Source organism: Oncorhynchus clarkii, chromosome 17 (assembly GCF_045791955.1).
Source record: "Oncorhynchus clarkii lewisi isolate Uvic-CL-2024 chromosome 17, UVic_Ocla_1.0, whole genome shotgun sequence".
Lineage (NCBI taxonomy): Eukaryota > Metazoa > Chordata > Actinopteri > Salmoniformes > Salmonidae > Oncorhynchus > Oncorhynchus clarkii.
In genome coordinates, this window is record NC_092163.1 from 25,286,081 (window position 1) to 25,313,312 (window position 27,232).

The 27,232-nt window shown below is 40.7% G+C and overlaps 1 protein-coding gene across 1 annotated transcript; it reads right to left on the minus strand.

Annotated features, from left to right (window-relative positions):
* Window positions 1-2,910: 2,910 nt before the first annotated feature.
* LOC139369375 (calpain 8) lies at window positions 2,911-26,950 on the minus strand. Its single transcript, XM_071108657.1, has 21 exons — window positions 26,714-26,950; window positions 25,610-25,679; window positions 24,204-24,322; window positions 23,798-23,931; window positions 18,663-18,831; window positions 18,160-18,243; window positions 17,704-17,789; window positions 15,401-15,475; window positions 14,993-15,153; window positions 10,086-10,255; window positions 9,309-9,320; window positions 8,862-9,073; window positions 8,237-8,273; window positions 8,010-8,075; window positions 7,860-7,917; window positions 5,691-5,755; window positions 5,371-5,439; window positions 5,197-5,275; window positions 3,430-3,546; window positions 3,040-3,098; window positions 2,911-2,934 (listed from the first exon to the last, which is right to left on the minus strand). Exons 1-21 carry the CDS (start codon window positions 26,948-26,950, stop codon window positions 2,911-2,913), a joined length of 2,103 nt encoding a protein of 700 aa, XP_070964758.1.
* Between the last annotated feature and the right edge of the window lie 282 nt (window positions 26,951-27,232).

Genomic DNA, 27,232 nt, shown 5'->3' on the forward strand with positions numbered 1-27,232 from the left:
ACTACGTGGTGCACATGCACAAACACAAAATAATATCCCAACAAACACAGGTGGGAAAAATAGCTACTTAAATATGATCCCCAATTAGAGGCGATGATTACCAGCTGGCTCTAATTGGGAACCAAACCAAAACACCAACATAGAAATTTTAAACTAGAACACCCCCTCGTCACGCCCTGACCTACTACACCATAGAGAAACAAGGAGGTGGTCAGGGCGTGACAGGTAGTCATTCAAAAATCATGTTAACCACTGTTACTGATCACAGAATGAGTTCATGCAACTTATTATGTGATTTCATTTTTTCTCCTGAACTTATTTAGGCTTGCCATAACCGAAGGGTTGAATAGTTATTGACTCAAGACATTCCAGCTTTTCATTTTTTATAAATTTCAAAACATTTCTACAAACAAAATTCCACTTTGACATTATGTCCTATTGTGTGTAGAGATCAGTGTTACAAAATCAAAATGTTCAAAACTGTTAAATCACCAGGAAATCTGCTCTAAGTGATTTTATTTTAGGAAATCTATATATGTTGAGTCAATTTGCAGTGTACAAATTATTTATAATTCTGTACCGGTAATGACACATGCAATTAAATAATATGTATGAGTATAGCGCTAGAGCGATATTCGATACAGAATATATTTTATAATTGCGCTTTAATTCCAATTGAATTCTTGAATTTTAATAAGGCTATATGTAGAATATGAATTGGAATAAAAGGAAACTGAATTGACTGAAATTAAAATGTCTTATTTATTTATTCTATACAAGTGGTTGTGATACAGTGAGCTACAAAAGTGTTGGGACAGTGACACATTTCGTTTTTTGGGCACTGTACTCCAGCACTTTGGATTTGAAATTATACAATGACTACGAGGTTATAGTGCAGACTATCAGCTTTAATTTGAGGGTATTTTAATTCATATCGGGTGAAGCGTTGATAAATTACAGCACTTTTTGTACACAGTCAATAGAAAGGTCAATAATGTATTGTCTCTTTTTGGAGTCACTTTTATTGTAAATAAGAATATAATATGTATCTAAACACTTCTACATTAATGTGACTGCTACCATGATTACGGATAGTCCTGAATTAATTGTGAATGACGAGTGAGAAAGTTAGACGCACAAATATCAGACCCTCAAGACATGTTAACCTCTCATCATTACAATAACAGGGGAGGTTAGCTTTTTTGGGGGGTGGGGGGGTAGGATACGTGTGCGTCTGTATTTTATATTAATGTGGATGCTATCATGATTACAGATAGTTCTGAATGAATCGTGAATAATGAATAGTCATGATTAAGGATAGTCCTTAATGAATAGGGAATACTGAGTGAGAAAATGACAGACGCACAAATATCATACCCCCCAAAAATGCTAACCTCCTTATAGTAATTGTGAGAGGTTAGCATGTCTTTATTTTTTGCATCTGTAACTTTCACTGATCATTACTCTCTATCCTTAATCATGGTAGCACCCACATTAATGTAGAAGTGTTTAGGAACATATTATATTCTTATTTACAATAAAAGTGACTCAAATGACACAATACATTATTTACCATTAATTTCTATTGGGCACAAAATCATCTGAAACACAACCAAAACATACAGCAAATGCATCCAACAAGTTTGTGGAGTCATAAGCTTGATGTAATCATTGCGTGCTAGGAATATGGGACCGATACTAAACTTTTGACTACTTTAATACACATACAGTGTAAGTGAATTTGTCCCAATACTTTTGGTCCCCTACAAGTGATGTATTTTCTTAACAGTTCACCCGATATGGATGAAAATACCCTCATATTAAAGCTGACAGTCTGCACTTCAACCTCATAAGTCATTGTATCATTTCAAAAAACAAATTGGCACAGTCCCAATACTGTTGGAGCTCACTGTATATCATGAATATAGTTACAACCTAACATCTAAAAAACGAAACATGAAATAAACATATTTAAGTGATAATCAAGTTATTATTTTAAATGCTATATTCAATATTTTGCAGTGATATGGCTAGTCGCAGATGCTTTTAGTAATATGAATGAGACTTTTCATGTCTCAATTCAAATTTCAATTCTGAGTTTAAATTAATTATATGTACGGGCAAAACAAAATCCATGTTGTAAGAATGTTTCAGAGGAACTACATGTTCCCTCATTAGATGGTTCTTTGGATGCCATCTACCATTGTGCCTTTCGGTTTGTTACAGGTGACAGTTGTGATACTTATCACTGCAGACTGTATCAATAGGTTGGCTGGACTTTGCTAAAGATCCGTAGATCTCTACATTACTCCGTTTTCGTTTACAAGGCCCCATTTCATAAACTTCTAACTTATCTAACTTTTCTGTTGAAGTGTAGACACATGAGTTGCCTAACTTGTTCACAGGATTGGTTAAATCTTGAGGTTCCTAGGGTCTCCACCAAGCTAGGTAAATCTGATTTTTACTTTTAAAGCACTGGGACAAAATTCAAAATACATTTCATCTTAATATTCTGGTGCTGTTCGGGGCAGTTTAGAGTATTGACCGGGGACTTAATTGTGTAGGAATGTAACTGTTTTTCTGCGTGATTTGTGATGTTTTACTTGTGCTTCCCATAATGTGTATATTTTTGTTGTTGTATTGCGCAGGGCACATTTGAATAAGAGACCTAGGTCTCAATATGTCTTATGGTAAAATATACAATATTTTTTCAATCTGATTGACCCCAACCCTGGTGTAGAGTGATCCATAGGCTATTGTAGACAAGAGCCCTATAAAGTATTTTGTCCAAGTCTCATTCAATAAAAGCAACAGTAAAATAACACATTGAGAAATCTTAGCCGTAGAGTCCAATGCAATTGAGTTGTATGTCTTCATCTGTCCCTGTAGTAGATTATTATCTCTGGAATCTTAATTGAGGCCCAGGCAGACCCACTGAAAAACATGAAAACAAACACAAATCGTTCAGAATTGATTGGAAACAATTTCAGGAAAATATTTATTAAATGAACGAATTAAAGATTAGATGTGAAGACATACCTGCAATGCATCCAATTCGATCTTCCCACTGTCATGTTTGTCAAGTGTTTTGAACATTTCTAGTAGAGAGAGAGAGAGAGAAATACAAGGTGATTCTGACTCTGAGAATCTGTCTGCCCATAACATGTATTGCTAATACCTTTAATTTGATTGTAGTAACTTTAAAAATGTTAATTTAAAACAATATCCTGTGCACACTCAGTTCATGGGCTTTCCCCAGATAGTTTTTTATTTATTTTAAAGAATGATAATAATAATGGTCATGGAACAGACACTTTTATCCAAGGCAATTTATAGTGTACAATATCCAGAGATGCAAGCACCATGCTCTGGATTGACTCATTGGAACCACCTCTATTACAAGACATTATGAAGTCAAAAACCACTCACTAAATAGCATTTCCAGTCGTATCAGGCAGCCCATGAAGCAGTCAAAGTCCATGGAGTACTCTGAGTTAGCGTAGCGGGACACAATTAGCTGGAGCACCTCGCTGTTAAGCTGAAATCCTGCGACAATAATAAACACAATAATAAAACCCTGGCCCAGCATTTCAACCAAAGTCCTAATACAACAATTCATTATTGACTGACCCATGTAAATGTTGTGTGACATGGGGGTGAATGAAACAGTGTAATGCTGCATTCTAATAAATATTTGCAGTTAACAAACAAATGCATTTGAATTGATAATATTACAATATTACAATAGTAAGAGCCCCTCCGGTAGTAGTAGTTGTGGTAGGGGTAACATGCAGTAAGTAAGAGGTAGTCGCATTAATGTGACTTTAAAGGGATACTGCGAGATAGCATTCACAAGCAGCTAGCATACACTAGCGTACCTGTAGACTACCAGTCATTATGCTTGCGAAACTACCACTAATTGCCGGAATCTCACACCTTTAAATGTGTTTTAAAGACGTTCTCCATGTGTTCTATTGACCCTGATGTGTCTGTGCTAGTGTACAGTTGGCAATGTTTTCCTGCAGGGCAATACTCCATTTTCTCATTGCTGCAACTCCCCAAAGGGAGAGGTGAACGTCAAGTGTCTTCCAAAACATCACTTGCCAAGCCACGCTGCTTCTTAAGATTTGCTTGCTTAACCCGGAAGCCAGCCGCACCAATGTGTCGGAGGAAACAGCGTTTAGCTGAAGTCAGCTGTCAGGCTTACAGGCGCCCGGCCCTCCACAAGGAGTCACTATTGCGCAAAGTGCAAAGGAAGCCCCCCCAGACGAATTGTGCACCACCCTATGGGACTCCCGGTCACGGCTGGCTATGACGCATAGCCAGCCGTGGGATCGTACCCCAGGCTGTAGTGACGTCTCAACACTGTGATGCAGTGCTTTAGACCATTGCGCCACTCGGGAGGCCCAAACATAGGTAGATTTCTAATACTCTTCTGTTTAACTACACTGAGTGTACAAATCATTAAGAAGACTTTCCTAATATTGAATTGCACCCCCTTTTGCCTTCAGAACAGACTAAATTTGTCAGGGCATGGACTCTACAAGGTGTTAAAGCATTCCACAGGGATGCTGACCCATGTTTACTCCAATGCTTCCCACAGTTGTGTGAAGTTTGCTGGATGTCCTTTGGGTGGTGGACCATTCTTGATACACACAGGAAACTGTTGAGCATGAAAAACCCAGGAGCGTTGCAGTTCTTGACACATTCAAACCGGTGCGCCTGGCATAGCCACGGGGTGCTGAGCACCCCTGATAAATTACAATTAAAACAATAATTTATATATATTTTTTAAATTATTATAATAATGTGAGAAAAAAATCACATTTAAGTGCACTAGACCTTTATTACTCCTGTATGAGCAGAGAAAAATTGTCGTCAGCAGAGTAGAGAGAAAAATACGGGGGGTAAACATGTTCCCGCGGCCATGGCGCCTGCAGCTACTACGATAGCCCTACTGGCACCTACTGTAAATCTTTTTTCTTGCCCATTCACCCTCTGAATGGCACACATACACAATCCTTCTTTAAACGGTCTCTTCCCCTTCATCTACATACACTGATTGAAGTGGATTTAACAAGTGACATCAATAAGACATTTCACCTGGATTCACTTGGTCAGTCTATGTCATGGAAAGAGCATGTTTTGTACATTGTAAATTAAATGGTTAAATAAGTCAATGTTTCTTAACAATACCTGCTTCAGTCAACGCCCCCCTCATCTCGTGGGTGCTCATCGTGCCAGAGTTGTCAGAGTCGTGACTTTTGAAGATTTCCTATAGGACATCGAAATTATTGACAGACTCGAATACGAGTAATAATACCAGTTTCAATGCTGTACACTCAGCACAGTCTCTGCCTTTAATCTTACCAAATACTTCTGGATCTTAGTCCACACAGTATGGAACTCAACCAGGCCCAACTTTGCATTGCCATCCATCTGATTGTGGTCAAGACAGATATAATATATGCCAGTTAGCAGACACTTTTATTCAAAGCGGCTTTCAGTAGTGCATGCATACATTTTCCCCTGTGGGAACAGAGCCCACGACTTTGGCGTTGCAAGCGCCATGGTCAACCAACTGTGCCACACAGGAACAATTTCCTAATACCACATGTTGAAAAGTAAAATGTGCATTTTTCCATATCATATTGAGAATGAATGGCTCATGCTCCTGTAGGAAAGGATACATCCAACAGACTGATGATGTGACGACAGGTCTCGAGGCTAAATCCATCAGTTTTGACGTGAGATCCTTGAAAACAGAGTGGCAACAAGTAAAGCTAATATACCGTACTGTTAACACATACTGGGTCCATACTGGTGAATATTTAAGTTGACATTTTATCTGTCTCAAAATGCACATCAGCCAATTCAAAAAAAAATGTTGCACGTGATACAATACTACATGTGCATTTTAGTCAGTTATCCAGACCAACTTAAGGGAACATCAACAGATTTTTTAACCTAATTGGCTCAGGGATTCAAAGCAGTGACCGTTCAGTTACTGGCCAACGCTTCCCATAAGATAACCTGGCATATTTATTGTTTCTTAAAATAGGTCCATTTGGCCACCAGAGGGATATTTTAAACCTCCAAATGAAAGGTTTACTTTTCTTTCACTTGGTCTGTAAAGTGTCGTGTCCCAATATTGCCGTGTCCCAATATTGCATGACGAATCCTTGACTAGGCTACTAGCTTCTAACGTTAGACAAAATTAAAAAGGTATGTTTTTTCGCATATATGAAAAAAACAATCACACGTTTTTTCTTATCCGTTTCACACACATTCATGTGTTTTTACAGGGAAAAGATAAAGGAGGTCTACACAACATTTCAGTTTATCGTACATTGTATATATATATATTTTTAAAGCTGTCATGTACCTCCATTACAATCACTGCCAGGTGGCATACACGCTAAACTGGTTGACTGTGAATCTGTGGGGTACAGTATCAGTTGGTTCGAGGCCCACTCGTGTCAAGCTTTTTTGTTAAGGAAAAAACTGTTCTCTGCTGGTCCTCGATGATCGATTCAAATAGGCGATGAAATGGATGATTATAATGCATGTATAATGTTGTAAGTGTAGCCTACATAAGAAATTAAGACGTTTTGGTCTAACAGTAACGTTATACTATGCTATTATGTTCAGTATATTCGGTATGCTAGGCATAAAGAGAATATTAATTCATCCTTAAAGTTAAGTGTCCAGTGATAATCTCACTTTTAAAAGTTAATATTATTTTAACTCATACCCAAATAATGTTGTTGACTCGTCCTATACTCGTATTTGTGGCCAAAGCATAAACTGGAGAGAAAAACCCACACCTCAAACATGTATCTCAAAAACACTGTTTCAAAAACTATTTCGTCATAGAGTATGATGTCATACTCCTGAGAAGGATAAAGTGGCCAATCAGCGTTCTAGAGGTGGATGAGCTGGCCAATCAGCTGTCTACTCTGATTAATATTTTTAATGACCAGTATATACCCATACCATTATTTTGTTGGGGTATACCTACACCATTCCAACACAGAAAAGCTGCTTTTTAATTACCAATTTTAGGAAGAAAAACTATTTCACTCATATTGTAAGTAAATAGAGGTCATATTTCATAGAAATCTGGAAACACTGGACAGTTACTGTAGGTGATCTTGCGAGACATTGATTCCGCTTTGATCTAAACTTTATTAAACAAGCACCATTCTGAGAAGCGTCGCTTCGGTGCACATCGGCAGCACTAACGTTAACGTTACACCACTGTAGCAGTAGCTTACATGTTGGTCTGCAATAGGAAGTCCAAGAAGCTCCTCATTAAATATATTTGTAATCTTCATTTACAAGGTTTTGGCCGTACTTTGGATAACACTATCACAATAAATGTAATTCTACATTTCAAATGAAAATGAAAATCCTCTCCTGGGATTCCAACTTGCCACAAACTGCAAAAATTACCCAGGAAACAAGCTACACTGTGAGCTTATCGTTTAGTTGAGATTTTGCGTGTTTTTTAGTAACCGTTTTTTAATTATTATTTTTTAAACTTCTGTTAAGAACATTTTCATGAAAAAGTGTTAAATCACGTCCACCTACGTCAACATTTGTAATTGGCTGCTGAGGAATTTGTGACCGGACATAATCACTGCCACCTGGTCAGGTTAGCATAGGGTTAAATGTGCCAGGTTATGTAATGGGAACAACTAAAATGTAGCGTTTTATCACGTGCAACTACGTCAACAATTTTAATTGGGATGGAGAAAAGGTTTCAATTTAAACTTTTTCTAATGTTGGTAAATATAGACCCACTGTGTCTCATCACAGATGATGCATCACAATGTATATAAATCTCCTTTACTCACTCTGAGTTACCACTCTGTTTAAAATCTTTTGAAGTTCAAAGGCAGAAACTTCGGAATCCTGTCAAGATTAAATTAATATATTAGAAAGAAAAATAAGATTGTTATGTGACTGATTTAAACAAAGAACAAAAATAATATAGAAATACATACGCTTCCAGCAATCTGCAAGAATAGACGTTTGAAGTAGGGATCCACATCACCCTCTGTAATATCAGGCTAGAAAGGGTAAACATACATTTTTTAAACGTTCATAAATCTCTGTTTAAATATTATGTTGCACTTGGAATGTCCAGCCGGAAACATACCTCCGTAAACATAAAAACAAAATTGTGTTGGAAGATGTTGAGATCAAAAGACAAGAAATAACTATGATGTACCTCGTCAACTTCCACACTGATATCCTCTTCCATTGGACTGCAACAAAACACATAGAAAGATATACATATAACATACACCATATGATAAACGCATCACGTTTGTACATATGTATGTCATTGTGCCCTGGAAACAAAGCTACATTTTCAAATGGAATGAAAATGTATGATCGAACTCATGTAAGTGTCAATAATGTCACTTTGCTTCCTTAGCGAGTACCACTTCCTCCTGATTCGGCTCATACCGAGGCTCGAACCCAGGACCTCTCTGCCTCACAAACACACGTGACCGCCCTCCTGAAACGTTTTACCCAGCCGTGCCATAAAACAAATTGTCAGCACGAGTGGATCCCCATTCGCTATAAAGGCCTGCATTATTTTTAAAAACACTACCGTGTTTGCTACATAGGCCTACATTATATAAAACGTTAGTGTTCACAACAGCATCTAGAAACATAAAACCAAGAATGTTAATAAAACAATAAGACACATATGGATCTATTCACATGCCTTATGACTTTGCAACATTTAGAAAGGCTTAATAATGTATTTCAAATAATCACTATAAAAATGGTATAGTCCCACTCTATTGCAGGCTGTATAACCTCTTCATAAATGTGGGTCCCACCTGGTGGCAGCATGCTTCTCGGCGAAGACTCTCAAGAGGAAGCTGCCCTTCTTGTGCGGCTCAAACGTGGAGGGGATGATGACGTACTCCCCGGGGGGCAACTTGAAGCGGTCACAGATCTCCCGCAGGTTGATGAAGGTATTGCTCATTGCCACAGACTTCTGTCTCAGCAGCACATCTGGGCCCAGGTGGATGTTGGTGCGGCCCTTATACTGCCATCAAACACAGAGGATAGGGCCTTTTTACTGTAGTCTACCTTGTGGCATTATACATTGGTTTCAAACAACATATTACCTTACTTTTTGTGCATTAGACACTGTACTCATATTTTGGCTCATAATAAGTTGAGAATGTGATATGAACAGATCAGCATGAAAATGGCCTTATACTGTATCTATAATTATGCTTGAGTTTCTTTCTTTGTATGTGTTAATGTACCATACATACCTCATCAGGAACCTGGAAAACAAACAAAAACAAAACAAACATCAGAATATTAACAGATTTGACCATTGTATTTTTAAATGGATTAAGTCAGGGGTAGCCAACTCTCCTCTCTGAGAACTACTGGGTATGCATGCTTTTGCTCCAGCCCTGCTCTAAAACACCTGATTCAGCGAATTCATGATATCATAAACAGCTGATTTGTAGAAAGAAAAAAAAATCTGTGTTTTGTATCATATTGTACAACAGCTGATTAAACTAACGTGGTAAAAGTGTAAAACAAATATGATCAGTGTTATTTTCTGATAGTTGCTGGTTGAAAACAACATTTTAACAGGACCTTCTAATTAGCAGGTTTTGCATGGGTGGAGTTTTGGCTTACCTGGTGACATCACCAGGCGGTGTAAGTTTATAGACCAATAACAAAGAGAGTTCCAAACCTCTCTGCCGATAACAGCTAGTTTTCAGGTTACATATCCCTCCCATTAGGCCCCTCACTCAGACAACACCCAGACAGTCCTAGCAAAAGTCTTGCTTGTGAAGTCGTCGTCCCCCACCACCCCCCGACAAAAATGCTGTTTGTTTCTTTTTTACCATTTTAATGGAAAACTATTACACTAAGGAACCTCATTGTTACCCAGAAATGATTTAACATTGAGATAAAAATGGTTGCATTGGCCCTATAAGGCAGGGCTGGAACAAATGCCTGCATACCCAGGTGGAGGGTTGGCTAGTTATGGATTAAGTGAATAAATTCACTCAGGGGTGGTGATGTTGCACCTGATATATTGAAAAGCCAATGGTGTTGAGGTCCCGGCTGAATCTCCTCTCTTTGCGGCCGTCTTTTTGCATGAGGCCCACCAAGAAGGTGCAGCCATCCTTGCCATCATGAGGGTCATCATCCACATCATCCAATTTAATGGCAAACTGGGGGTTAGAGCAGAATGTGGCTGCAGAGAAGTGGGTGAGAAAAAAGATTTGTGAAAAAGGATTAGTGACTAATCGAGGCAACACTATCAGAGTTGCCAGGTTTAGCTACAATGTCCAGTCTATGACCACTCAAAACCTGCACAAAGGCCTGAAAACTAGCCTCAAGAGAGGAGTTGCCACATGTATTGAATAAGTGTCTCCATATTAGCTAGCTAGTGCCGTCAGTTCGTTGTTCTCACATCACTTGTCAAGGTGTGAGCGCACGTGCTGCTTTCCTCATTTATGTGATTCAGCTGCCTGCTGCCAGTGATGCCAATTTAGCTATTTTTTTTGCTAAATTTAGCAACTTTTCAGACTACCTTGGCAACTTTTTTTTTCAAACAGCACCTAGCAACAAATTTATAAAACATTTGTTTGGAACTTTTAGCAACTTTTGAAAAGTGACTCAAATGCTAAAATGCACACATTTTTCCCTCTAAATGGCACAAAAACGATTTTCTCTCAGTCACAACACACGTGCCTGGCTGCAATAGTGCATTGTGAGTGACGTCAGCAGCAGGCGCTCAGCTCGTGTACAGGAAGCAGCAGGCAAGCAGCAATTTGGGCAAATTGCCAATCATGTTGGCTGACTGCGGCACGAGCTAAACTCAATGAATATAGTTGGTCACAAATGTTTGATCTTGAACAGAACTTACAACATCAATCAACATATCCCAATCAAAAGCGAACAGCCAGAAGTACAGAAAAGAGTGGGAGTCTGTACCTGAACAAATGTCAAATCATATTTTTTGCCGAGATGGCCAGTCAATTTGAGAAACGTTATTGTGTATTCTACGTAATGACGCAGTTTTACGTTATCACGCAATGACATCACAACGTCATTTAGCAACTTTTAGCAACAAATCAACCTGCCTCTAGCAATTTACCCTGAAAATGTGTTGGCAACACTGCCTGCTGCAGCGCTCGTCTCAACACACACACACATACAGTAATCTAACACACACACACACACACATACATTCATCTGGCCCACACACTCACTCAGCAACTGCCTGCCTCATTGTCTGATAATCAGAAGCAGCAGGTCACAGTAAAATTAATAGATACAAAAAAATAAGAGAAATGCCATGGTGGACGCAGTGCAATTTAGAAGTAGCCCAAAATCCCGCAACCCATGACAAATACATTTTCACTAGCAACATTTTCCCGAAAAATCGTGGACATGGCTACCCTGAACACAATACACTTTTTACTCTAACCCAGTGCTTAATTTGAGCCTTTCCGTTTTGGAGTTTTTCTTCCAGAAACTATTTGTCTGAATCCCGTACCTCTCGTGGCATGAATTTATTTTCTCTCACCTTTTTGCAATGTAAAAATTAAAATAAAAGCAATCAAAGTTCATTCGAGTTGCCTATTCGTTCATTATCATGCCCCCACAACAGAACGTAATGTGAAAAGGTTGATTTTCCGCTGGTGCCTAATATTCTTAGAGTTGATTTTGGTTGGGCCGGCCCGGGTTTATGGTTTGCACAACATTGTAACCTATGTTTGAGACCAAACAGACGTCGCTGTGTGAGAAGCGCGCCAGTATCTCTCACATAGGTAGAATGAGATTCACTTTCTATGATCTGCTCTGATCGACATGAATGAGCCTGCAACTCTCATCTCTCTAGCGTTGCACGTCATAATTTCCTTATAGAATCATCGCCACGCGAAGGGTTCTGAAGTAAGTGCAGCACCCCTTATGCATTGAAATACATTTGCCAAAGCTTTAGAATTACTGCTGTCTGTTCAGAAATAAATGAAATAATTTAGAATAGCCTACTACACAATGATATGGCCTATAATTTAGCCACAGAGGATCAATAGATTCTTCCTGACTGGAGAAAATCTGTCAGTGAAAAATCAGACCTATCAAATCAAATCCAACTTTATTTGTCACATGCGCTGAATAGAGTTAAGAAAATATTTACCAAATAAACTAAAGTAAAAAGTAACTAAAGAAAATAACAATAACAAGGCTATATACAGGGGGTACCGAGTCAATGTGTGGGGGTACAGGTTAGTCGAGGTCATTTGTACAAGTAGGTAGGGGTGAAGTAACTATCCAAATGTACTGGGCCGTACGCACTACCCTCTGTAGCACCTTACGATCAGATGCCGAGCAGTTACCACACCAGTCGGTGATGCAACCGGTCAGGATGCTCTCGATGGTGCAGCTGTAGAACTTTTTGAGGATCTGGGGACCCATGATAGTTTGTTGGTGATGTGGACACCAAGGAACTTGAAACTCTTGACCCGCTCCGCTACAGCCCCATCGATGTTAATGGTGGCCTGTTCAGCCCACCTTTTCCTGTAGTCCACGATCAGCCCCTTTGTCTTGCTCACATTGAGAGAGAGGTTGTTGTCCTGGCACCACACTGCCAGGTCTCTGACCTCCTCCCTATAGGCTGTCTCATCATTGTCGGTGATCAGGCCTGCCACTGTTGTGTCGTCAGCAACCTTAATGATGGTGTTGGAGTCGTGTTTGGTGTTGGAGTCGTGTTTGGCCTTGCAGTCATGGGTGAACAGGGAGTACAGGAGGGGACTAAGCACAGACCCCTGAGGGGCCCCAGTGTTGAGGATCAGCATGGCAGACGTGTTGTTGCCTACCCTTACCACCTAGGGGAGGCCCGTCAGGAAGTCCAGGATCCAGTTAGCTCAGTGATGAGCTTTGTGGGCACTATGGTGTTGCACTCTGAGCTGTAGTCAATGAACAGCATTCTCACATAGGTTTTCCTTTTGTCCAGGTGGGAAAGGGCAGTGTGGAGTGCGATTGAGATTGCGTCATCTGTTGGGTTGTGCCGTGGCGATCTTTGTGGGCTATACTCGGCCTTGTCTCAGGATGGTAAGTTGGTGGTTGAAGATATCTCTCTAGTGGTGTGGGGGCTGTGCTTTGGCAAAGTGGGTGGGGTTATATCCTTCTTGTTTGGCCCTGTCTCAGCCTCCAGTATTTATGCTGCAGTAGTTTATGTGTCTGGGGGCTAGGGTCAGTTTGTTATATCTGGAGTACTTCTCCTGTCTTATCTGGTGTCCTGTGTGAATTTAAGTATGCTCTCTCTAATTCTTCTTTCTTTCTCTCTATCGGAGGACCAGGGCCCTAGGACCATGCCTCAGGACTACCTGGCATGATGACTCCTTGCTGTCCCCAGTTCACCTGGCCGTGCTGTTGCTCCAGTTTCAACTGTTCTGCCTGCGGATATGGAATCCTGACCTGTTCACCGGACTTGCTACCTGTCCCAGACCTGCTGTTTTCAACTCTCTAGAGACAGCAGGGGTGGTAGAGATACTCTTAATGATCGGCTATGAAAAGCCAACTGACATTTACTCCTGAGGTGCTGGCTTGCTGCACACTCGACAACTACTGTGATTATTATTATTTGACCATGCTGGTCATTTATGAACATTTGAACATCTTGGCCATGTTCTGTTATAATCTCCACCCGGCACAGCCAGAAGAGGACTGGCCACCCCTCATAGCTTGGTTCCTCTCTAAGTTTCTTCCTAGGTTCTGGCCTTTCTAGGGAGTTTTTCCTAGCCACCGTGCTTCTACACCTGCATTGTTTGCTGTTTGGGGTTTTAGGCTGGGTTTCTGTAACAGCACTTTGAGATATCAGCTGATGTACGAAGGGCTATATAAATACGTTTGATTTCATTGCTACCAACGTGACTGCTACAGGGCAGTAATCCTTTAGGCAGGTTACCTTCGCTTCCTTGGGCACAGGGACTATGGTGGTCTGCTTGAAACGTTCAGGTATTACAGACTGGGTCAGGGAGAGGTTGAAAATGTCAGTGAAGACACTTGCCAGTTGGGCCGTGCATGCTTTGAGTACACGTCCTGGTCATCTGGCCCCGCAGCTTTGTAAATGTTGACCTGTTTAAAGTTTTCACAATATTTTAAATTGAGGGAAAACACAGGTTGTAAAGCAAATGGCTACTGCTGAAAAGAGAAGACTATGCTTTAGGTTACCAACATATTTGATCAACTTCCAAATATTGTTTGACATAAGAGAGAGAGGCTCTTGGCATGAGCGCATCGGCCATCACCAGCACGTGAGCTGCGCATCATTGGGTGAGTCAGTGAAACTGGAAAGCATTTTTAGGGCAATAATTTCCTCTTCATATTGTAGCCTACGATATGTGTCTCTATGCACCTGGGCCTTGGCTATTGATGGATTCAAGACAAGGTCGTTTTTATTTATCTCATATTTTCTGTTTGTCAGTGTCAACGCAGCCTGCCATTTTGATTATTTTTAGTGCTATTAAAAAAATTCTGCTGAAGTCTCCAGTTATGTAAAATAACGTAGAATTGCATGAAATGCGTTAATAAAAAGCCATATTTTTCCCGGACCCTAGAATACTAAAAATTTTATCCATGTGTGCAACTTCTGTAAGTGCCTCTACTCTACTGCTCTATTCCACTACGCAAATGCGATGCTATGCATGCAATGGTTTATTATAAAGTTGTTTATGCATTCCGGTACCTCAGAACTCCCCAGGTCACCCCACTCTCGCTCACTTTTTGTTCCGGAACCTCCCGATTTACAAATTAAGCACTGCTTTTACCATAACCGTAAACATAATATAACTCATCAGCTGTCCATGAATATTGCAGATAGGATTAGTGCAAATAGGCAAGCAGCACATAATCTCTTACAAGTAGTTTTAATACCTACTGAATATAATGTTATATTATTAGAGATTGACAGGTTCTGTACCTGCATGGTTCCTGCATCCTCCAGCGGTAGAGCCTACCCTCCACATCCCCTCAAACTGGTAGTGGTTCCAGCGACCCACTTCATCACTGACCAGCGTGTCTGGAGTCAGGTTGCAGATCTCCAGCTTGGAGTACTGCCTTAGGAAATCAGAGTAGGCCATCCTGGATAAGGAACAAGGAGTAGGTTGCTACCATGTACATAAAATATAAAGGAATATATATTTTATGTATGACATTTGAAAGAGATAATAATGGAAATAAACACTTTTTAAAAATGTTACAATCAAAAGTTATTTTTATGCCAGCTGTTAGACAATATCATTCTAATGAAAGTGTTATACTGTAGCAAACAATATTATTGGGGTGTTTAATACACTGCAATACCAATAGAAAAAAATAACAGTTTCACCAAAACTCTCCATCTTCTGCAGAGTGGTCTAGCTTGGATTTCTCCTCCGGTCGTACGCCATCCCATTCCCTGGAACTATTGAGAGAAAGAGTTTAAGCTTGTCACGTGGCTTCCCCAAGCGGTATTACAACATCAGGGAATTTCACAACCAAAAAAATATGCTTTCTTGGAGGCTTACCTACAGCTTTCTCCCAGACATTGTCAACACAGTATCACCATTTTTAAAGCTTACAGTGCATTTGGAAAGTATTCAGACCCCTTAACTTTTCAAATCAAATTTGATTTGTCACATGCGCTGAATACAAGTGTATACCTTACAGTGAAATGCTTACTTACAAGCCCCCTTAACCAACAATGCAGTTTTAAGAAAAATAAGTGTTAAGTAAAAAATAGATAAGTACATTTAAAACATTTAAAAAAGAAAGTAACAAATAATTAACAAGCACAAGTAAAGTAACAGTAGTGAGGCTATATACAGGGGGTACCGGTACAGAATCAATGTGCGGGGGCACCGGTTAGTAGAGGTAATTGAGGTAATATGTACATGTAGGTAGAGTTAAAGATAATAAACAGAGAGTAGCAGCAGCGTAAAAGCGGGGGGCAATGCAAATAGTCTGGGTAGCCATTTGATTAGCTGTTCAGGAGTCTTATGGCTTGGAGGTAGAAGCTGTTAAGAGGCCTTTTAGACCTAGACTTGGCGCTCTGATACCGCTTGCCGTGCGATGGCAGAGAGAACTCTGCTCCCGAATGGCGCAGGGTCTAAGGTACTGCATCTCAGTGCAAGAGGCATCACTGCAGTCCCTGGTTCGAATCCAGGCTGTATCACATCTGGCTGTGATTGGGAGTCCCATAGGGCAGCGCACAATTGGCCCAGCGTCGTCCAGGTTTGGTCGGGTTAGGACATCATTGTAAATAAGAATTTGTTCTTAACTGACTTGCCTAATTAAATAAAGGTTTTAGGGCCTCCCTCTGACACCGCCTGGTATAGAGGTCCTGGATGGCAGGAAGCTTGGCCCCAGTGATGTACTGGCACTACCCTCTGTAGTGCCTTGCGGTCGGAGGCCGAGCAGTTGCCGTACCAGGCAGTGATGCAACCATTCAGGATGCTCTTGATTGGTCATCTCCTTTGTCTTGATCAGGTGGAGGGAGAGGTTGTTTTCCTGGAACCACACGGCCAGGTCTCCTCCTCCCTATAGGCTGTCTCATCATTTTCGGTGATCAGGCTGTTGTGTCATCTGCAAACTTAATGATGGTGTTGGAGTCGTGCCTGGCCATGCAGTCATGAGTGAACAGGGATTACAGGAGGGGACACAACTCTGAGGGGCCCCCGTGTTGAGGGTCAGCGTGGTAGACGTGTTGTTGCCTACCCTTAGCACCTTGGGGCGTTCCGTCAGGTAGTCCAGTTGCAGAGGGAGGTGTTTCGTCCCAGGGTCCATAGCTTAGTGATGAGCTTTGAGGGCATATTGGTGCTGAACGCTGAGCTGTAGTCAATTAATATCATTCTCTCACATAGGTGTTCCTTTTGTCCAGGTGGGAAAGGGCAGTGTGGAGTGAAATAGAGATTGCGTCATCTGTGGATCTGTTAGGGCGGTATACAAATTGGAGTGGGTCTAGGGTTTCTAGGATAGTGGTGTTGATGTGAGCCATGATCAGCCTTTCAAAGCACTTCATGGCTACAGACGTGAGTCCTATGGGTCGGTACCCTTTTGGTACTCTTCCCCAGATCTGTGCCTCGACACAATCCTGTCTCGGAGCTCTACGGACAATTCCTTCGACCTCATGGCTTGGTTTTTTCTCTAACATGCACTGTCAACTGTGGGACCTTACATAGACAGGTGTGTGCCTTTCCAAATCATGTCAGGTCAATTGAATTTACCAAAGGTGGACTCCAATCATGTTGTAGAAACATCTCAAGGATGATCAATAGAAACAGAATGCACCTGAGCTCAATTTGGAGGCTCATGGCAAAGGGTCTGAAAACTTATGTAAATAAGGTGTTTCTGTTTTTTAAATTTAAAACATTTGCAGCAATAATTTCTGAAAACCTGTTTTCACTTTTCTATTATGGTGTGTTGTGTTTAGATTGATGAGGACATAAAAAAATAAACAAAAATTTAGATCAAGGCTGTAATGTAACAAAATGCGGAAAAAGTCAAGGGATCTGAATACTTCCAGAATGCCCTGTATTAACCTGCAATGAAGTGTTGTATAATTGTTTGTTGTGTGTGTGCCACAACAATCCAAAATTGTTACATGGTCAATAAAGTTGCTCAACACTGCTACTAATTGAGTTATTTACTCACTCATCGCTCCAGGCACCCGTCCACTCCACCTGACCCCAGGGGTTTCTGATCCTCACCAGCTCAACTGGAGTCCCATGCAGGTGTACCTTCACTCAACACGAAAATTCGACAGACTGTTACGATTGACAAGAGGCTACCTGGCTATCTTATCTTGTTGGAAAAACACACGCCATCTACAAACTTCATGCATCACGATCTGTTGTCTAAAATACGTATTTTTTTAATGTGTGTCATTAAATGACATAGTAATAATAGTATGTCAGTTAGAATACTACTAATGATATCATAGTCGTTTTTATGACATTGTTACAGAGACAACATTAAGTGTAATGTTACCAAAGCAGTCTTTTTAAAACAGGTCAAATCATTGAACTGCTAAAAAGGCTGACCACATTATATGAACTTATTTTACTTCTCCTTGATAGTTTTATGTACTGAGAAAAGGCTTATTCTTACCTCTTCTGCTGCAGTGATTGAGTACGCATGCCCCTTCACCAGCTTCTGACCAGTAACTGCTTCCGTCTCGTACGCACTTGTTATCTACAGTAGCCCAGAACACTACATATCAAACATGTTTACCGCTACTGCACACTCTAATTTATTCATGTAGGACCGATCCAAACAGATGTATAATTGTATAATTTGTCTTCTCATGTCAATAAGAGATGTATGTAGTTACACATGCCAATCTTAAGGTAGGGTTTCACACTTTCATTTGTCTGACATATAAATAAATAAAAAACAGTCATGACATCAACCCTATATTCAAAAAACTGTTACTATGGACAATGGATTTCTGGGATCAAGGTGTATAGTCTGCTCACAATTAAAAAGCATTTCGGTGTGTCCCAAAGGTACAGTAACACGTCAGGACCTTGGCAGCATTATATTTCTTGGTTCTTGTAATGTACAACTAGAATATTATGTATTTAAAGATGACTCATCAAAAACACCCTTACATCAATGGAGCAGCCCAATAGAGAACCCAGCCCCAGGGCCTTCTTCATGATTTTGAACAGGCACTGTGGGGCATTGCTAAGATTATATGTCTCAGCGATGCCCCCAGTGAAGTCCTCAAAGCCTTCTGTGGTGGAGCCCCCAGACAAGGCCTCATAGGAACTGTTGACTCTACAAAGAAAAGAAGAGTTTTATTATGTTTGGTTATATCAACATCAAATACAATGTCATCAACACAACACATTTCTTGAAAAAAAAAAACAAAGTAAGAATCCATCTCTGTTTAAAAACTCACATCAAACAAAACAGGTGATTGAATTTATTTGATTTGTTTAGCACGTTTTTGGTTACTACATGATTCCATATGTGATATTTCATATTTTTGGTGTCTTCACTATTATTCTACAATGTAGAAATAGTCAAAATGAAGAAAAACCATTGAATGAGTAGGTGTGTCCAAACTTTGACTGGTACTGTATATATATATATATATATATATATATATATATATATATATATTTGTCTCAGGACAATATTGTGCATTTAAGCTACTTTTTTTTGCCTCAGTGCAACGTTGTGCAGTTAGGCTACTTTTCAGGGCAATTCAGTATCATGCTCAATGAAAGACATGTAATTTGATGTAAAAAAATTAATAAATGTGCCAACACATCCCCTGACATTCACAGGCAATGGACACAGGGACGTTCTATGGGCGAAAGGAGCCTAATCGAGCAGTTAGGATCATACCCTCTGGTAGTGAGGACAGTGAGCTTGACGACCACGACAACGATGAAGAATGGACCCCAGAATCAGGTTTGAAAGGCTGTGAAATATTAGTTTATGCCCAACTTGTATTATTTCATGAAAAGAGTGCTTGTTTATGTTATTTCTATTTCTATTTTTTTATTTCACCTATATTTAACCAGGTAGGCCAGTTGGGAACAAGTTGTCATTTACAACTGCGACCTGGCCAAGATAAAGCAAAGCAGTGCGACACAAACAACAACACAGAGTTACACGTGGAATAAACAAACGTACAGTCAATAACACAATAGGGGGGAAAAGTCTATATACAGTGTGTGCAAATGGCGTGAGGAGGTAAGGCAATAAATAGGCCATAGTAGTGAGGTAATTACAATTTAGCAAATTAACACTGGAGTGATAGATGTGCAGATGATGATGTGCAAGTAGAAATACTGGTGTGCAAAAGAGCAAAAAAGGAAATAAAAACAATACGGGGATGAGGTAGATTACAGATGGGCTGTGTACAGCTGCAGTGATCGGTTATCAAATCAAATCAAATTTTATTTGTCACATACACATGGTTAGCAGATGTTAATGCAAGTGTAGCGAAATGCTTGTGCTTCTAGTTCCGACAATGCAGTAATAACAAGTAATCTAACTAACAATTCCAAAACTACTGTCTTGTACACAGTGTAAGGGGATAAAGAATATGTACATAAGGATATATGAATGAGTGATGGTACAGAGCAGCATAGGCAAGTATACAGTAGATGGTATCGAGTACAGTATGTACAAATGAGATGAGTATGTAAACAAAGTGGCATAGTTTAAAGTGGCTAGTGATACATGTATTACATAAGGATACAGTCGATGATATAGAGTACAGTATATACGTATGCATATGAGATGAATAATGTAGGGTAAGTAACATTATATAAGGTAGCATTGTTTAAAGTGGCTAGTGATATATTTACATCATTTCCCATCAATTCCCATTATTAAAGTGGCTGGAGTTGAGTCAGTGTCAGTGTGTTGGCAGCAGCCACTCAGTGTTAGTGGTGGCTGTTTAACAGTCTGATGGCCTTGAGATAGAAGCTGTTTTTCAGTCTCTCGGTCCCAGCTTTGATGCACCTGTACTGACCTCGCCTTCTGGATGATAACGGGGTGAACAGGCAGTGGCTCGGGTGGTTGATGTCCTTGATGATCTTTATGGCCTTCCTGTGACATCGGGTGGTGTAGGTGTCCTGGAGGGCAGGTAGTTTGCCCCCGGTGATGCGTTGTGCAGACCTCACTACCCTCTGGAGAGCCTTACGATTGAGGGCGGTGCAGTTGCCATACCAGGCGGTGATACAGCCCGCCAGGATGCTCTCGATTGTGCATCTGTAGAAGTTTGTGAGTGCTTTTGGTGACAAACCGAATTTCTTCAGCCTCCTGAGGTTGAAGAGGCGCTGCTGCGCCTTCTTCACGATGCTATCTGTGTGAGTGGACCAATTCAGTTTGTCTGTGATGTGTATGCCGAGGAACTTAAAACTTGCTACCCTCTCCACTACTGTTCCATCGATGTGGATAGGGGGGTGTTCCCTCTGCTGTTTCCTGAAGTCCACAATCATCTCCTTAGTTTTGTTGACGTTGAGTGTGAGGTTATTTTCCTGACACCACACTCCGAGGGCCCTCACCTCCTCCCTGTAGGCCGTCTCGTCGTTGTTGGTAATCAAGCCTACCACTGTTGTGTCGTCCGCAAACTTGATGATTGAGTTGGAGGCGTGCGTGGCCACGCAGTCGTGGGTGAACAGGGAGTACAGGAGAGGGCTCAGAACGCACCCTTGTGGGGCCCCAGTGTTGAGGATCAGCGGGGAGGAGATGTTGTTGCCTACCCTCACCACCTGGGGGCGGCCTGTCAGGAAGTCCAGTACCCAGTTGCACAGGGCGGGGTCGAGACCCAGGGTCTCGAGCTTGATGACGAGCTTGGAGGGTACTATGGTGTTGAATGCCGAGCTGTAGTCGATGAACAGCATTCTCACATAGGTATTCCTCTTGTCCAGATGGGTTAGGGCAGTGTGCAGTGTGGTTGAGATTGCTTCGTCTGTGGACCTATTTGGGCGGTAAGCAAATTGGAGTGGGTCTAGGGTGTCAGGTAGGGTGGAGGTGATATGGTCCTTGACTAGTCTCTCAAAGCACTTCATGATGACGGATGTGAGTGCTACGGGGCGGTAGTCGTTTAGCTCAGTTACCTTAGCTTTCTTGGGAACAGGAACAATGGTGGCCCTCTTGAAGCATGTGGGAACAGCAGACTGGTATAGGGATTGATTGAATATGTCCGTAAACACACCGGCCAGCTGGTCTGCGCATGCTCTGAGAGCGCGGCTGGGGATGCCGTCTGGGCCTGCAGCCTTGCGAGGGTTAACACGTTTAAATGTCTTACTCACCTCGGCTGCAGTGAAGGAGAGACTGCATGTTTTCGTTGCAGGCCGTGTCAGTGGCACTGTATTGTCCTCAAAGCGGGCAAAAAAGTTATTTAGTCTGCCTGGGAGCAAGACATCCTGGTCCGTGACTGGGCTGGATTTCTTCCTGTAGTCAGTGATTGACTGTAGACCCTACCACATGCCTCTTGTGTCTGAGTCGTTGAATTGAGATTCTACTTTGTCTCTGTACTGGCGCTTAGCTTGTTTGATAGCCTTGCGGAGGGAATAGCTGCACTGTTTGTATTCGGTCATGTTACCAGACACCTTGCCCTGATTAAAAGCAGTGGTTCGCGCTTTCAGTTTCACACTGCTCAGATAGCTGATGTTTAAAGTTAGTGAGGGAGAAATAAGTCTCCAACTTCAGCAATTTTTGCAATTCGTTTCAGTCATTGGCAGCAGAGAACTGGAAGGAAAGGCGGCCAAAGAAGGTGTTAGCTTTGGGGATGACCAGTGAGATATACCTGCTGGAGCGCGTGCTACGGGTGGGTGTTGTTATCGTGACCAGTGAGCTGAGATAAGATGGAGCTTTACCTAGCAAAGACTTATAGAAACCCTTGAGCCAGTGGGTCTTGCAACGAATATGTAGCGAGGGCCAGCCGACGAGAGCATACAGGTCGCAGTGGTGGGTGGTATATGTGGCTTTGGTGACAAAACGGAAGGCACTGTGATAGACTGCATCCAGTTTGCTGAGTAGAGTGTTGGAGGCTATTTTGTAAATGACATCGCCAAAGTCGAGGATTGGTAGGATAGTCAGTTTTACGAGGGTATGTTTGGCGGCGTGAGTGAAGGAGGCTTTGTTGCGAAATAGGAAGCCAATTCTTGATTTAATTTTGGGTTGGAGATGTTTAATATGAGTCTGGAAGGAGAGTTTACAGTCTAGCCAGACACCTAGGTATTTGTAGTTGTCCACATATACAGTATTTCACTTAATAAATGTTCTGAAAATATCAGATTTTACTTGGTGTTTTAGTAAAATCCACCCTCTGGTGGTATGGATAACTTATTGTGTCTCCAGAGAAACCTAGATTCAAATAAAGGTCACATCTATCAAATTATTACAGGCGGAATTAGGTGTTTTTAGCTGGGGTCAAAATGACCCCAAAGTTTTAAGTAAGAACAAGGTTATTGACAAAGTCCGGAAAAAGTTTAAGAATTGAATAAACCACCTTTGAGCTATGATAATAAATATGCCTCTGTGCTAAAATGACCTCAGTCGGTAGTATGAGGGTTAATAATAGTTAATTCTGTTAAATGAATCGTTTTACAAAAAACTAACTTTTTTTAAGAAGCTAAAATAACTAAATTAAAATAATAGCAATAATATTGCTAACCAAAAGCCACGCTAAGAAGGTTTTCAAAATACTGCAATAGGTGTTGAGGTTTTTGTACAGGGATGTTTTGTAAAAGATATGACAAATTATACAATTTAGAGCATAATCGGGACTGGCATAACAAACACAGTAAGTAAAGAAGGTGAGGGGAGCAATCTGGTGGCATGTTTACATTTGAGGCTGTGGCTGGTGGCTACAGGTACACTTCAATATTTATTCAACAGTCACTCTATGACTAAAGCCTCTGCTGGTCACCACAATGGTCCAGATCAAAATGATACTATAGCGAATGTTCTGTAATTCATTCTGAACAGTTCTATTTAAATCCATGTCCTTTGTGTTATTCCCTTTGTGCAGGTTCAATGCCTTGGGCCCTATTTAATCAAACCTAGTCACTGGGTTTACAGGATAAGTCAAAGCCACATTTTCTTGAATTGCAGGGATGCATATTTGAATAAATAAAATAAATCTGACTGCAAAGTATTTATAGACTGACAACAACAAAAACTGTAAGAAAATGTGTTTTTATGTGTGGCTATCAAATCTGATTGAATAGGACCCCAGTTTACTAACCATGACGGGTGAATGATGTTTACTCACTTAGCATAGGCCTTCTCCAGCAGGGCGCTCCAAAACTCTGAGCCCTCAGCTGAGTGAACAAACAGCAGTTTCCCCTCTCTTGTGGGCAGCCTATCGTCAATCACAACATCCACCCACTGTCCATACTGCCAAAACTGTAAACAAGGAAATCTGAGCAGAGGTAGAACACAACTTCCCCTTCCTGTTCAGCTTCACCCTTTAAGTACTTTTTCCTCTTTACCACTCTTCACAAATAAATCATTAAATGTTAAACATTTCTCTGAGTGTACAATAACATCTACCCTACTCCCCCAATCCTAACTTTTGGAGGTAAAAAGGGGGTAAAAAAAGACAAATTGATTTTTAAATCAGCACTTATAACCTCATATATAACCTCATCCATCACTACTAAAAACACATTGCTCACCTGGAAGTGAAAGATGCCAGCATAATTCTCCTCAAAGCTCTGCCCAGGGGGTACCACTCGAGCCAAGATGTCTTTGTCCAAGGTAAGAGAGGCAAGGGCTGCCAGCAACCAACAGTCACCTGTATACATACACCAGTGGGAATAAGAATATGTTTACTCTCTATATTAAATAAGTAATACAAAATGTGTATACATTCTTATGAATATTTTATATACCGGGAACATTCTAGAGAACTTTGAGATTCTTCTTGATATTCATTTGTTTATTTTTATTTTGATAATAATCCAACGTTATTGAATAACTTAATTTGTTAAACACTTCATATCTTACACTCAAAGTGCTAATAGTAAAAACATTGCATTTGAATACTTTAGTGTGCTACCAAGAAATGGGTATGCGGCTTGGTAGAGTATTCAAGTATAAACTACCAAAGTTACCATAGATTGCCATAGATTACCTGTTAATTACCAAAATTACAGAACATTTAGGTAACTTTGGTAAATTACTGGTGGTTTTGTATCCCTTATTATCATATTAATATATTATGAAATACTAATATTACATGATGCAATATAGTGAAACATAAATGCTGAATAGTTTAAGACTGCAGAAATATCAGCTCCGGGTATCAATTTTGGAGAGCGAAATCAAAGTAACTGTACAAACTTGAACAGTAACAGCCAAAGCAAAGGGAGTGCACAAAACAGTGAGCAAACATTCTCAGCATGAGTAATTCTTCATGACTATATGAATAGGTGTATACCACCCTATGTTGTAATAGAAATTGAGTCAAATCTGTAGCTGTGAATAAAATCTTGTTTGTTCAGCGTTGCACACTTGAGTCTTCCATGTCTGTGTAAATTAGGGGTGGTGTATGTTTACTACAAAGGGCGAACCTGGTGTATCATTTCTTCAAGAAGCAGTATAGTAGTCAAATTATACTAATGTGTACTGTAGGCCTTTACATGAATGTAACATGGAACCTACCACATACAACAGGTGTATAGACACTATTTGAAAAGTAAGAGGTTTTGAACAATTGGTGCCACTTCCCATTTCATTCCCATTGATGACTCGATGACTACAGTGACACACACCTTTGTCATTGAATACAGATAAACATACAGTACGTGAGATAACTTATCCTTAATAACCATGCTTTGGGATGTACACTACAGTATGTTGTCTGGAAGTGACAATGTCTGGAAGTGACAATATGTGGTTTAATGTATTATTAGAATTTTTGATTTAATCAAAATGCATATCTGTAGTAAAGGTGCCGTTTGGATATGTAAAGCAAATACATTTTCAAACAAACAATAAAATATAATATCGTTACACCCTATCCCATGCTATGGCAAACATACAGAGCAATATACATATGGGGGTTAGGTGTCAAACTCACCCAAAGCCCCTTGGCAGATGTCAGTTCTCGTGGCTCCTTCAACAATGAACTGAGGGTTTGAGCACAACTCCTGTATGGAAAATGCATAGGTTGTTTAACTAACAGAATGAATAGGAGGAATTCGGTTCATTTAAAAAATACTAAGCAATTGGTACTTTGCTCCACATGATGCTAAATGGCATTAATTGTTTCCCGACATTAAGACCAAATGTGTTGAATGGAGTGTAATTTGTTTCAAGGGCAGAGCAAAAACAGTGACAGAATATATGGACGGTTCATGGAATTGGCATGCTTGAGACAGGGTGCCAGCACAAATACAGGCAGTAAGTGGCAATGACATTCTTTATCGAGACTTCATTTGCCTTCCAATCCGTCTTAATTATTCCCTGCACTATGGTTAATCTTCAATCAAGAGTTTTGAGACATAGACTGGAGAAATGTCACCCAAGATCACATTTTCAGTTATTGACTAAATCAGAATTAGGCCTATCTATGCCTGAGTATATTCCACCTGTCTGTGAAAATAAGAAATTGGGGCATAACATAGTCCCTTTCATGACTGCCACCACCCCTATATGCTCCATTGCAACTTCTTAGAAACTTGAACTATGAGGAGGTTACCCTGATGACGTGGACAGTAGGAGTCAAAAGACACACACAAGTTATTTGGGAGGAGGAGGGGTTGGGGTGTTAATGGTTCCAATTTATAGTTTCATTTTAATCTGTCATTTGTGGGAAGAAAATGTTGTCCATCCGTGTATTTTTGTGAACAAATCCTGACCAATCCCAATACACAGAATATGAAATAAGCACACAGAAAGTAAGAGAAGGGAAAACAATGGGCCCTTCTAAAACAAAGTAAAACAAAAGCCTAAATCAAGTTAATAATCCAAAAGACATACTGTGAGCTCGATACATGTATCTTGATGAAATTGCAAGAAGTACTAAAGCAAGAATCTCATTGATAAGTGCCTCTGTTGCTGCACATCTAACAAATCACTAAAGCAGAAAAGGCTAATATCATGTGAGACGTGGTTAGCCTACCACATCCTTGTGGATATACCTCCTACAGCTATCCTCCTTACACTGAGACAAAGTCCTTACCTTTGGTCTTTTCCACTCCACGCCCCGGGTTTTTGAAGAGTAGCGACCCAACTCATTGTACCCAAGAGAGTTCCAATCAGCAGGGAAAGATGTGTCACTGAAGAGTTTCCCGCTCTCCAGACACTCTCTCCTCAGGGTCTGGAAGTCTTGCTTGTTAAAGGGGATGGCCTTGTCGTTGCTACCTTCACCTTCCTCCCTAGCTTTCCTCCTGGCCAAGTGGTTAGCTATACTGGACATGGTGCTGTGAACTCAGATGGCTGCAGTGTGTGAAGTGTGACTGTGTGAACTGTGCCGTAGTTGCTTCTGTGTGTATACTAAAAGGCTTTTGGGACTGGGGAGGTAGATGTGAAGGGGTGGAGTCAATTTACCTGCAGTCTATAAAGACAGAGGTGGAGGTGTGGCATCTGCTGCCTGCCCCATACAGGTACTGGCCTAAGAAGTCTCAGCAATATTGAGGAACACATTCCCAGGGGATAATTGTAGATGACATACGACAACAGCAAGAGCGGAGTGCTGTGT

Coding starts and splice junctions, on each gene's coding strand:
- LOC139369375 (XM_071108657.1), bottom strand. CDS start 26,950: ATGTCCAGTATAGCTAACCACTTGGCCAGGAGGAAAGCTAGGGAGGAA. Junction 7,918..8,009: donor TCTTGCAGATTGCTGGAAGC/GTATGTATTTCT, acceptor TAATCTTGACAG/GATTCCGAAGTTTCTGCCTT. Junction 2,935..3,039: donor TCGAATTGGATGCATTGCAG/GTATGTCTTCAC, acceptor CATGTTTTTCAG/TGGGTCTGCCTGGGCCTCAA.